This window comes from Carettochelys insculpta, chromosome 18, assembly GCF_033958435.1.
Source record: "Carettochelys insculpta isolate YL-2023 chromosome 18, ASM3395843v1, whole genome shotgun sequence".
NCBI classification, from domain to species: domain Eukaryota; kingdom Metazoa; phylum Chordata; order Testudines; family Carettochelyidae; genus Carettochelys; species Carettochelys insculpta.
Window position 1 is genome coordinate 26830682 of NC_134154.1, and position 12272 is coordinate 26842953.

Genomic DNA, 12272 nt, shown 5'->3' on the forward strand with positions numbered 1-12272 from the left:
CGCCGTGGTTACCGAGGTGCTGGCGCGAACGCGCGGGGAATGGCGGCAGCGGCGCTGAGGGTCGGGATCCTCCTGCTGCTGTCGCCCCTCCCGGCCGTGAAGGAGGTCTCGGGTCAGAGCAGCCCCGCCAGCGCTACGCCGCAGCCCTCGGCGGACCCAGGCCCGAGCGCCTCCTCTGTTTGGCCGCAGCCGGCAGAGACCCCCGCCGCCAGCCCCTCAGTACTCACTCCCACTCCCGGCCCCACCGGGGGTGCCTCCCCGGCCCCGACGTCGCTGCCGCCGCCGCCAGAGACTCCCGCTGCAGCAGCGGCCACTGCCTTGGCTCCCGAGGCGTCGGCCTGGGCCGGGCCTGCCCCAGTCACAGACTGTGGGTACCGCCCGGCAAGTTCGGGGTTTGGCTGGGGGATCCGGCCCTGGGATGGGTGCGGGAGGCGGGAGCTGGTGGGCCGGGCGGGTCAGAGGGACGGGTGTGAAGGGGAAGAACATACGGAGACCGAGTCGGGGGGTGGGATTCCCATGAATGCTGGGGCAGAACGGGGAGAGCCTGGGAGAATCCGCCCGGTACCTTCAGCTTCCATCTCTACAATTCCCTGAAGTTCTGGGTGATACATCGACAGGAGTGCATGGGGGGCCTTAGAGATTATTCCCCCCGCCCCCAGCATTGGCCTGCTGCTGTGTATTTAAAATGGTCTTTGCATCTGGCCTACTCCGTTGGACCCTGTTCTGACTTTGCACCTTTTATAATTGGAGAGATATGTCTCCTAGAGCTGGAGGGGACCTCAGGAGGTCATCTAGGCCAGTTGCCTGCCCTCTCGGTAGAGCTAAGCACCATCCCTAACATCTATTTGCCCCAATTCCTAAATGGCCTCTTCAAGGAGTGAGCGCGCAACCTCAGGTTTAGCAGGCCAGTACTCAAACCACTGAGCTATCCCTCCCCCTCTGTCCTTCTTCCATGCCCACTGTGACTTGGAGCAATTGCTTGCTGGCCAGTTGCTCTTCTATTCATCCTGGAAATCCTTCTGGTAAAGCCCAACTTCTGTGCAAAAAACTTCATTGAAGGTCTTCTTGTCTTTGGTAGACACCACATGACAGATAGTTATAAGTGTAGTCCTATGGCACCTTATAAACCAACAGATTTTTCTGGAGCATAAGCTTTTGTAAGCAAAGACCCGCTCCGTCCAACATGCCTCTGATGAAGCAGGTGTTTGCCCATGAAAACTTATGCTCCAAAAAATCTTTTGGTCTATAAGGTGCCACAGGACTTCTCGTTGTTTTTGTGGATGTAGTCTAACATGGCTACCCATCTGATAGTTATAAGTATATTGTCCTGCTTAATGATTGTGGTACATCCTTTGAATTTTAAATCTTGAAACTAGAAGAATTTTTAAGATAAAGCTGTAAAGATTATATGGAAATGGGAGGGAAGAAAGAGAGAAAATACACATCTTTAAAAAAAAATCAGCTCAGATTATAACATCTGGAAAATATGTTATTACCATACCTGAAATAAGTCCTTGGAACTGCATGGAATTTATAACAAAATATTTTATTATTTTAGTATTTAAATAACTAGATCAATATTTACTCATACTTTTTTCTATGAATATTGGGTAGTGATCATATTTTTTGACACATTCATTTGATTGCACTAGGAATTCTGGATTCTTAAAGAATTCAGAATCGCATCTGTAATATGCACTTGTTTTTGTTAATTGCACATCATCTGATCACTGCTTGAGCAAATGTATAGCTTTAATAATTCATGGTTTTATAAACCACAGCACCTGAGGATTTAGCTACAAATGTTTAATTGAGGCTAAGGAAAGAAACTGTGAAAACCAAAAAATATAAAGTATATTTTGGTACACATTAAAATTAATTCCTAACTTGATTTTAAATATTCTTCTCTCCAGTTGCTACGTTGTGTGTTTGTGACCTCTTGGTTACACAGTGCGACATAAATTGCTGTTGTGACCCAGACTGCACTGCTGCCGATTTCAGTCTCTTTACTACGTGTTCAGTTTCCATTGTCACGTAAGTTTATAAATAACTAATTTTTTTTCATCTTGAAGATGGAGTCCCATCAGATTCTCATTGAATTCAGTAACAAAACACCCAGTCTGTGGCTACACTAGCCCTCGCCTTTTGAAAGAGGCATGGTACTGAGCCACTTCAGCAGATGCGAATGAGGCACTTTCATGACTATGCATCACCTCATTAGCATAACAATGGCCGCATGTGTTTCGAAAATGCCGCTTTTGAAATGCACGCTGCCCATGTAGACAGGGCCTTTTGAAAGGACCCCTCACGGTCTCTGAAATCCCCTTCTTCCCACTCACAGGCTGTTGCAAAGCCTGTAGTCACTCTTTTCAGGCTGATCCACCTGCTTACAGGAAAAATTAATTCTCCCCACAGTTTGTACCTTGCTAATGGGCTATTTGCGCTGCGTCTGGCTTTTTCATTGTCGTAGCTAATGGGCTGGTAATAGGATTTTCCCACAATGAAGACGTTGATAATATATCCACAGTTAGTATTCCTATCTTCAGATACAGAAATGATAAATGCATACGAATAGGATGATTCCATAAATTACAACCTTTCCAATGACATGTCATGTGAACTATTTTGCATTAAACATATTTGAATTTTTACATATTCACATCATAAACATATTTTCTTAAAACATATGGAATACCTGATCAATTTGGAAGGGTTCAGAGCCTCTCAGACAAATCACTGACAGGAGCTCTGAAACAGACATTCTGAACGTGCCTTCTCAGACTCACTGTAGTTATGGAGGAGTCTTTGTGCCCATTTATACTTCTCCCCAGGAATGGAAGATGTGGAGGTCTGTCCCACCCTAACTGGACTGGATGTCCCTCTTTTTAAGGCTCTTCACCCAGGACTGAAATGCCTCAATGGTTTCCTGGGGCAGGGGAGCTACAGTTTATGCCTGATTTTTAACCCCCTTTCTGTCCAGTGTGGGGTTTGTATACTCCCATCACAACTTGGAATTGGTTTTAGGGATCTCTACAGCTGAAGAGAAGTACCAAGGGAAGCTGACAGTGGTCTCTTGGGACATGTGTCAGTTTGCTGTATCTGGAATAAAAAAGGAAACTGTAAGAGTTTAAAAGATCACTTTGAAGTGGGATGTGACTATTTAAGTCTATGCAGCTGAATCGCTAATTGTTCCGAAGTCAGGAATAGTACCAGCACTTAAATTCTTATTAATACTTCAGAAGTGATTTCCGCCTACATCTTGACAATGGAGCTGCAAAGGTAATTTAGTATCCATTATATTGCATTAGGTGGCTATCTGGAACAGACAATTGAACTTCTACATTAATTTCATTGTGCTGTGCTTTGGATTGTTATTGCATCAATGCTGTCAAACTAAGCAAGACCCTATCTTTCTGTTACTTGGATGGGAAATCTTGAAGGAAAATGCAGGTTTTACAGGGAGTGATGGAGGTTACCTCTTTCCCTCTGTGTCAATACTGACTGAATGTTTTATTGTGACATTAAGGGAATTGTTTTTGCAGATCCCATCTTTAAAAGAAAGAGTAAGATATTTTATCTTCCTATCAACAGAAGCTGGAAATTAGGAGCACTAGCACCATGTGAGCAGGTGGTTCTCTTCCCATGGAATGCGAGTAGTCCATCAATGTTAGTTTGGGAAACTTTGCTATAAAGAGCCATAATGATGTAAATCAGGAATATGATAGCATCACAGCTGTTGTTAAATAATGTGAGCTGCCCTCTGATCTCTCTCTTTTAGGAACCATCATATGGGCTCTTCATCTCTTTGGCAGTTTATGCCTTTCTAAAGTAAAAAAGTAAAATATTAAAATTTAATATGATAGTAAAGTAATTCTGGATTATTGTTTCTTTTTTGTTATTGTTTACAATCTATTTCAGTACATTGCTTTGCACTAACTTCGGGAATTGCACTTTCAAACAGGAGTTAAGAAAGCTCATTTTAGAGTCTTAATTTAAAATAGCTCAGTGTGAACTTCTCAGAACAATAAGCATAGCTCTTCAGCCCACTTCCTGCATAAATTAGCTCAATCTGAATAATAGAGTTTATTCTGAGGGCTTGAAATTTGACTCATTCAGCCACCTGGGACTGCTATTTCTCATTGTTCTTAAACACAATGCATAGTGCCACCTATTTATAGGTATACACACACACACATATATAATCAGAAAGGTAAAATCAAGCCTTTCTGAATGACAGTTTAATCCTCTGCTATATGTTATTCTTGTCAACTAGGAATGCATAAAATCAAGCTGTACTTTTTTCCTGAAGCTCTCTTTTGGGACATATTAAGGAATTGTCAATGACCACAAGTTTTACATCTCACTTTTACATCTCGTTTTAAAGATGGTAACTTTCATGTAAGCAATGGCTGTAGTTGTTACAGTCCTGTTACAATTATAAATAGGAAATAAAAAGGCAGTCCTGTAGCACTTTAAAGACTAACAAAATAATTTATTGGGTGATGAGCTTTTGTGGGACAGACTCACTTCTTCAAAATTTTCCAGAGCTGAACAAGTGGGTCGGTCCCACGAAAGCTCATCACCTAATACATTATTTTGTTAAAGTGCTATAGGACTGCTTTTATGTTTTGTGAAGATACAGACTAATGCAGCTATTTCTCTATGCTGCTTATGAATAGGAGTGAGGGTGGTTTCTGGATTAGGGATCCTGAAGGAGTAGGAATATGGCACATGGATATGGGCTTATTAAGATGCTGTGAACATAGTTTGTAACCCTCTATCTAAGAGGTCATATCTAACTAGCATCACTTAATAAAAGAGAAATATGGGATTCAGGTTTATATATAATCTGTGCATGGTATTTCTTTTAATTTTGATAATATCCTTTCACTGCTTTTGACCATTCTGTACTGTCCACTCACTCTAACACGAGGAATCATGGTATCATGTGACATCTACCATCTGCTGAAGTGCATCGGCATTTGTATCTGTCCTTAACTAACTCAGTATTTCCCCTCCGTGTTGTTTCTCATTTCATCTTTTGTCTCCAATGTGTTACAATTATTTAATTATATTCTTTTTATGAAGATGAGTGATATGATTCTGCGGCTATCTCCGATCCATACACCTAATTTTTCTCCAATATTCTATGTTCAGCCTCATTCCGACCCATCCCCTACCTTGTCTCTGGTATAAATAAAAGTGCTTCCTTGATGTCTAATCTTTAACATATCCGCCCCTGTAGTATTTGAAGCCCAGTGGATCCCATCTGAGTTGTCATCTTTTATATTAGTGTTATCAAATACTGTCCTAGTCCCAGCTGTGGCTATTATCACAGCGCTCTGTTTTGAAATCCATGAATAAAGGATATTGGAGAATGCCTAATTGTTATTATTTGCTCCTGAGATAAACAGTATAAAATACTACCCCTTGTAATGTTACCCTTTTTATAAAAAATCTTCACATTTTCACTGCAGTTATCCATTCCCCCTGTTGCTTTCCTTCTGTTATAGCAATTCAGGCATACACAGATTTTACAATAATGCTGTCAGGATTGACTTTGTTGGATTTGTACTTATGCTTGCAGAGGTGACAGCCAGCTTTGCAGTCAGGAAGCAGCTATGTATTCAATTGATGTTACGGCATATCCACCCAAAAGGATATTTATGTTGGTTGATCAGAAAAATCCAAGTATTTTCTGCATTCACACTACAAACTGTAAGTAGACCTGTAACTGATGCTGAGCAGTGCAATGTTTTCATCTTCAAAACTCTTGGGATGGCAAAAATCAAGATTAAAACTGCAGGTTGGCAAACCAGGAAGAAGACTGATTTTTGTGTATGCTGAAGGGTCTGGTGCCATAGTCGGCCCTGATAAAACACTTACCAATTTATCAAAGTAGTTTTGCCCCTGTACAGAGCCTCTCTGTACAGAGACTGGATTTGGACTCTGAAGATTTCCATCAGACTTTTTTCAGTAGGAAATTGGGGTTTGGGTAAAAGAAGATTATTGCAGAAAATGTTTGCTTTTTTCAGACTTAATTTTTTTTAATTAAAAAAGCTAAAAACATTTAAAATTCTAGATGAAAAGTTGATACTTTCCACAGGGGGAACACGTTCTAACCAGCTCATATTGTGAAGAGTAGTTCCTGAAAGGTGAGGTCTTGGGTGGCCACCCAGGACATATTCAAATGCTGCCCAACTGATTAGCAGAACACCCAGAGCACCCACAGCTGGTAGCATGTGTTTCTATTGGTGGTGCCCATTGCACATGCTTCAGTGCACGTAACAAACTTTATTCCACACATGGATGGAAAAAATTACAGGGGCCACATGGGCCACATCTACACTAGCAAGTCCTTTCGGAAAATCAGGCCCTCTTCCAAAAGAACGAGCGGCGCGTCCACATACAAAATATACTCTTTCAAAAGAACGCAGGGCTTCTTCTGGAGGCCCTCTTTCTTTCGCAAATGAGGAAGAGTGCCTTTTTCTGAAATATACTTCGCTCAAAAGAGCTGTCCTCGTGGTGCCAGATTTTTCGACCCCTGGCTCGTTCTTTCAAAAGAGCGGGGGCTGGATGGACGCTCTCTTCCAAAAGAGCAGATAATTGTTTTGATATGTTTTTCTGTGTGTGGACATGCTCTTTTGAAAGAAGATCTTTGAAAGATCACTGTAGGGTAGACATGACCATGGTGTGAGTATACAATTGGTGAAAATTTTTCGGTGTCAGTTTTGTGGGGGCTTTTACATCAGTAAGCTACGGTTGATGCTATAATTTTTTCATCTTATCATGACTTCAGAATAATAATTTAAGCACCACCCATAATTTTTAGAAAGATTAGTTGGCATGTCTTGGTATCGGAATGTGGGTTCAAATCAGAGACTATTGTCTAAAAGGTCCCAAATTTAGGAAAGCGTTTTCTTTTGTGTTTAATTTTAAACACATGTAAGTACTTTTTTGAATTAGGGACAAATTATGGGTACCTGCTGATACCTCCTGGAAATCTTTGAGAACTAGTCAGTCTCTTCTGGTATTTTTCTTTGTGTTTTTAAATTCTAATGATATGTTCCTGACTCCATAATGAATATGTATGTTTCTAAATGCAATTTTTCAATTTTTATCTTAAAACTTTCTCCTCATAAAATATTTTTCACAGATGAACAAGCATTGTCCTTTATTCCTCCTGAAATGCCTACTGCGCAAAATTTTGATAATTTACTTAAACGATTTGAAGGCTTTACTTTCAGTGCTGAATCTGATATTCCTTTGAATACTGACTCAGATGTTCAGAATTCCTCTGATGTCAATGAAACTGCTAGATATGAGGTAAAAACTAATCTGATTCTTTTTATATTTGCGGTCATTTAAATGTAATTTCTTTGATCACAAAATACCTTTATCACGAATGAATCTTTCAGTATATAATTGAATAAACATTGTGTGCATCAACTTAAAGTTGTTTTTCTGAAAAATGCAGATTTCAGTATGGTCCTTCATTAAACATCAGCATTTCAGAGCAAAAGACTGAAGTGCAGCATTTGGGTTTAGTCTTTTTTCCAAAATCAAAGTGAATTTTTAACTTCTGGGCAAATGTGCAGCTTCTTTACATTGTTTTTGCTATTATTGGTAAGAAAAAAAGAAAATGGCAAGGTGCTATTAAAATCTAGCACATAGGGTTTATCTAGTTAGTTGTCAGTGCAAATTTCTAAAATACAGACTACTTTATAGTCTTTGAGAAGATTTGTTTTATTTTTGTAACAGCAGATGGAGCTGGAGAATTTCCAGTGATTTGCAGCAGATCTTTAATTTACCAGTCAATTTACAATGGTAACATGATCTTGGCTTGAGATATTGGTGGGTGGAGATGTTTGGTTTATTGGGAGCCATGATAGAAGCAAATAAAATGCTAATAGTTCCTGTTAAATTTGTTGTGTATTTGTGAATCTTTCTCTGTACTGAAAATCTGCAAGTTTGGGTTTGTCCTTTCCTTTGGCAGTATGGAGTTCCTATACAGACAGCTAATGCATTTCTGAGATTGCCTGCTCCCCTGGTCTCCTCTCAGTGCTCCGATGTTAACCCTGCAGGTTGGAGAATGCATTCTAATTCCCGTTTTTTCTCTCTCTAGTGTGTGCTTTTATTATCCTGACATTCCAGTTTATAGCTCATGCAAGTAAACTTAGCACACTTACCTGTTCAGCTCTGGGTAAAGTTGACAAAAAAGGTACTTAGCTATTTTAGTTCTTTTTGGTGATAGACAGGAAACTGTGTTCCATGTTAACTGAACCATTCAGCAGAATCGTATTAAAATACGTGTAAAATCACTGAGTTCCATTGATGGGTTGCTCTTCTGTTTCTGAAACAGCTCCTTTAGTGTGAGGGTGGGATGGGGTTACGTGTAGAACCCTGCAGATCCACAGATACCACTTTATTTCTGCGGGTAGCCACATCTGTGGAAGTCAACACGGAAACCCATGGCTCATTTTTGTGTATAAAGATGCAGATATAAATTTTATATCTGTGCAGGGCTCTAGTTGCATGAAGCAACGCTCAATCCTGTAGCCCTTGGAAGGAATCCCCACTGAAGCAAGGAAAATCTTCACATGACCAAGCGCTGTTTGCCTGAGTAAGAGTTGTAGGCTTAGGCCTTGAACTTCTATTTTTCATACCAACAACATTCTAAAGTGCTTCAGAGATAAATACAAAATGATAAATATTACAAAAGATACTAAATGGTAAATAAAAGTATTAGCTTAAGGCAAAATAATGGGGGAAGAAAGAGAAATCCCCACTTAAAGGAAGAAGGACAAGCTTCTAAGAGCTCTAAATCAAACAAAACAGTACTAATGGTAGCTTTTGTTTTAAATGTCTATTTTTAGCAACTATTGTTGAGTGCTTAGTAAGACTGCAATCATGTCGTAAATGAGCATGCATGCACATGCAAATCCTCTTAACTCAGTGGAAAAAGTGTGCTTTTTCTTTTTCTTTTTTTTTTTTCTTTTGGTCTTTAAACAAAGTTTTAAAATGCCAAAGAAATTCACTATAAATCCCCCTCCAGTTTTGCCCTCCATGACAGTTTAAAGTGTTAATGAAAAGGTAAACTCTTAGTTTTGAATTTAACCTGAAATGTGAGGATTTTCACTATAAAAGTGATAAACCACTTTATCTATAGTTATACCATAGGCTACATAATGGGCATTGATTCTAAAATATGGTCATATGCTTGTATGGAAGTGTTACAAGATGGCCTTTTAATTGACTGCTAAGAATTACTTGACATTCACTTCTTCTGTTGCATTTATTTGAGTTTTTTCTTTTTTGCTTTAACATTTTTTCTTTAGTTCTCTCACTAGTACTTCGTGATTTTTACAGGTTTTCTAGTAAACCAGGCTGAGAAATGTAGTAGAATGATAAAAATGGGAAATTGCAACACCACTCAAGCACTTAGTATGCTGTTCTACACCAACTCCAGCATTTTAGCAGTAAGTAGGGTTTTTGAAACACATCTGCTGGATAACTGTCGGTATTTATTTCCTATCTCTCCACATCTATAGAATTGTCATTTCCACTTCCTACAGGAAGTGAGATGACTTTTTAATTTAAACTCCTATAGAAAGTAAATGGGATTTGGAAGCAATCTTGATAATCATCATACCTTGTAGAAAAAGCCATTCCCTCCCACTTCCCTTTCAAGCTCAGAAAGGAGAAACGATTATTTTTTCGGGATTTAGACAACCAAAAGATGGACTGAAGGATGTGAGTTTGTGCCTACTTCTAGGATTTCTGTGGCTGACTTAGTGGACTTTACGGGCCCGGTTTCCACTTTTGATGTGCATGCCTATGCATTCATAAAGAGCCTATTGCCAGGAGCCAAGATCCTCAAACGTATTTAGACTCCTAATTTGATTTCACTGGAAGTTAGGAGCCTACATACCTTTGTGGATATGGGCTAGAGTGCCTAAGTTGTCAGCAGTCAGGTTTTGGTAGCATGAGCTTGATGTTCTTGCATGTGGAAATCTTAGACGCACCTCTTCCTCGCTGAATTTGATTATTTGTGGGAGTTTAGCCTGATGCAATTTTGCAAGTTTTCCATTGATTTCAATGTGCGCTGGATCAGACCACAAGAACTACAAGATTTTGCTCTTGCGTCAGGAGGAGTTTCTATCATTTTGGCAGTGAGGATGATATATTGTATTTCTAATTATTTCCATGATGTGAAAGTACTTGTAACGTTTGCTAATTGTTGTTAGAGGAGAAGAAAATAGACAAAGCAATTAACTCTTAACCACATACCTTTTTATTTGTTGTTTTTAATTAATGATTTAGCTGTGGTTTGAAATAGCTTGTTTTTGTTTCCTCCCATAGGTACCTAAGTCAAGTCAGTTGGTAAGTAACGTTATTTCTTAGATGAGAAACATGTGGGATGAAATCCTGGATCCATTGACATCAGTGAGAGTTTTGTCACTGACTTCAATGGGGTTAAGATTTTATTCTGTCTGTTTAATCCATGCAAAATATATACTTTGAGCCAGATACTAGGTCTTCTGTTAATAAGGATATAGTTAATAAGTGAGAAGTGCTCAAGAGCAAATCTCAGTCCTCTGAGATGATTTATTAATTCTGGTGACTGAATCCCCACTTGTGTTCTTATAAGCTCACATTTGCTATTAAATATTGACCATCTGACTGGTATTCAGGAATTCACATAACAATAGTGTTACCATTTTTGACCTTTCAAAAAAAGAGGACACCCCGAGAGGGAGTATATCTATACCAGTATCTACCATCTCACCTTATATTAATATACTACTACTACTATATGTTAATACAATATGAGATGGTAGATAATGATACAGATCCACTCCCTCTGAGGTGTCATCCTTTTCTTTTTTTTTTTTTTTTTTTTTTAAATATGGTAACCCTATGTAACAAAGCCAAACAGAAAACAAACTATTGGTTTCTAGAAAGCCCTTGTTAAAAGACTTCTGAATTATAACAGTTGTATTTCTTTTAAAGAGGAATAAATATAAGTCATGCAGGCAGAATCACAGTATGTGCCTCACTTCAATTATACCTACTACAATATAAAGAAGTGACACTTGTTTTGTGTTTCAGGTGAATGTTACTGTCCAGTCCATAACTGTCCAATCTCTGAATAGAACACGTACTCTGCTTAATAGCACTGATGCTCTTTTGCTCCCTGTGCTTTTGGATAATCATGTGTGCATAAATGTCGTTCTTGGGGTAGGTACACAAAATGTTCTTCCTCTTAACTAAATTAAAGGCATGTACATGTTAGATCATTTCTACTTCTGAAACTATTGCAAATCATGACACTTTCAGCTAAAATGTAATGTAGAGAAACTAACAGTGGGAGAACAGAGCCTTAAAATATACTGCATGGCATGCTCCGGTTGGATTGGAAATGCACACTAATGTAAAATGGAGGTGTGGGATACAAACCATCTATTACTTATTATTTACTGTTTGGCAGTTTGCATAGACATGATAGTCTCTTTCTCCAGGAGCTTAAAATCTCAGATAACTGAGACAGGATGCTTGGGGGAAGAAAAATAAACAAAATAAGGTTGAACAACTGGTTGGCTTGGTACAATGTTCTTTATTATTTATTATTATTATTATTATTATTTTGTTTTTCTAAATAACTAAACTTGCGAGTTGGCACATGGGAGTGAGTAGGAGAGATATCAGAAAATCAGTTTTGAAGAAACTGGGAAGCATTAAATTATTCCTGTGCACTTAGAACTAATATATTGACTTTTGTTACATTTGCCCCACGTTTCATGGTGCCCTGGGCAGCTGCGTGCTGCCTTTCAGCACTGTGGTCAGCTTCATCCTCTTGGCCACATGCACACACCCTGTGGGCTGCACCCAGCTGCTGCTCACCTGGCAATGAACAGCACGAGTCTGCAGGCCGGAGGACTTAAGGAGCAGCTGCTTTCCCTCATCTGAAGGGCACTCCAGAGAGAAGAGACAATGCCCAGACCACTCAGACTCAGCTCTTGCCTAGCTTCTTGGGGAGAGGGCAGTTTTCCCAGGGCTGGGCACCCCTCCCTGCCACTGTTCCAGTGTCTCCAGTATGCAGCTCCCCACTCCTGTCTCCTCTCCTTGCCTAGGGAGCAGGGCGGGGGGCTTACCACAGTGCACCTCAAAGCTGAGCACCACTTCACTGTACCCCTGCCTGCCAGAACTTTGCTGAGAGTGTGGGCTGAATGCTCAGCCTGCTGGGAGCTGGCTCAGGTGGGGAAAAGAAG

The 12272-nt window shown here is 39.8% G+C and overlaps 1 protein-coding gene across 3 annotated transcripts in view; it reads left to right on the forward strand.

Moving 5' to 3' along the window:
• The window catches only part of TCTN1 (tectonic family member 1), a 16710-nt gene continuing 4438 nt past the window's right edge, over positions 1-12272 (forward strand). For 2 of the 3 annotated variants that reach the window (XM_075012795.1, XM_075012796.1), the window contains exons 1-8: positions 1-367; positions 1914-2034; positions 5588-5718; positions 7157-7326; positions 7997-8084; positions 9370-9479; positions 10363-10383; positions 11113-11241. In XM_075012795.1, coding sequence (XP_074868896.1) covers positions 40-367; positions 1914-2034; positions 5588-5718; positions 7157-7326; positions 7997-8084; positions 9370-9479; positions 10363-10383; positions 11113-11241 — 1098 coding nt within the window. In that variant the 5' untranslated portion in view covers positions 1-39. Of the gene's footprint in view, positions 382-1913; positions 2035-5587; positions 5719-7156; positions 7327-7996; positions 8085-9369; positions 9480-10362; positions 10384-11112; positions 11242-12272 lie in introns of all 3 variants that reach the window. The other variant, XM_075012797.1, reaches the window with a different exon arrangement.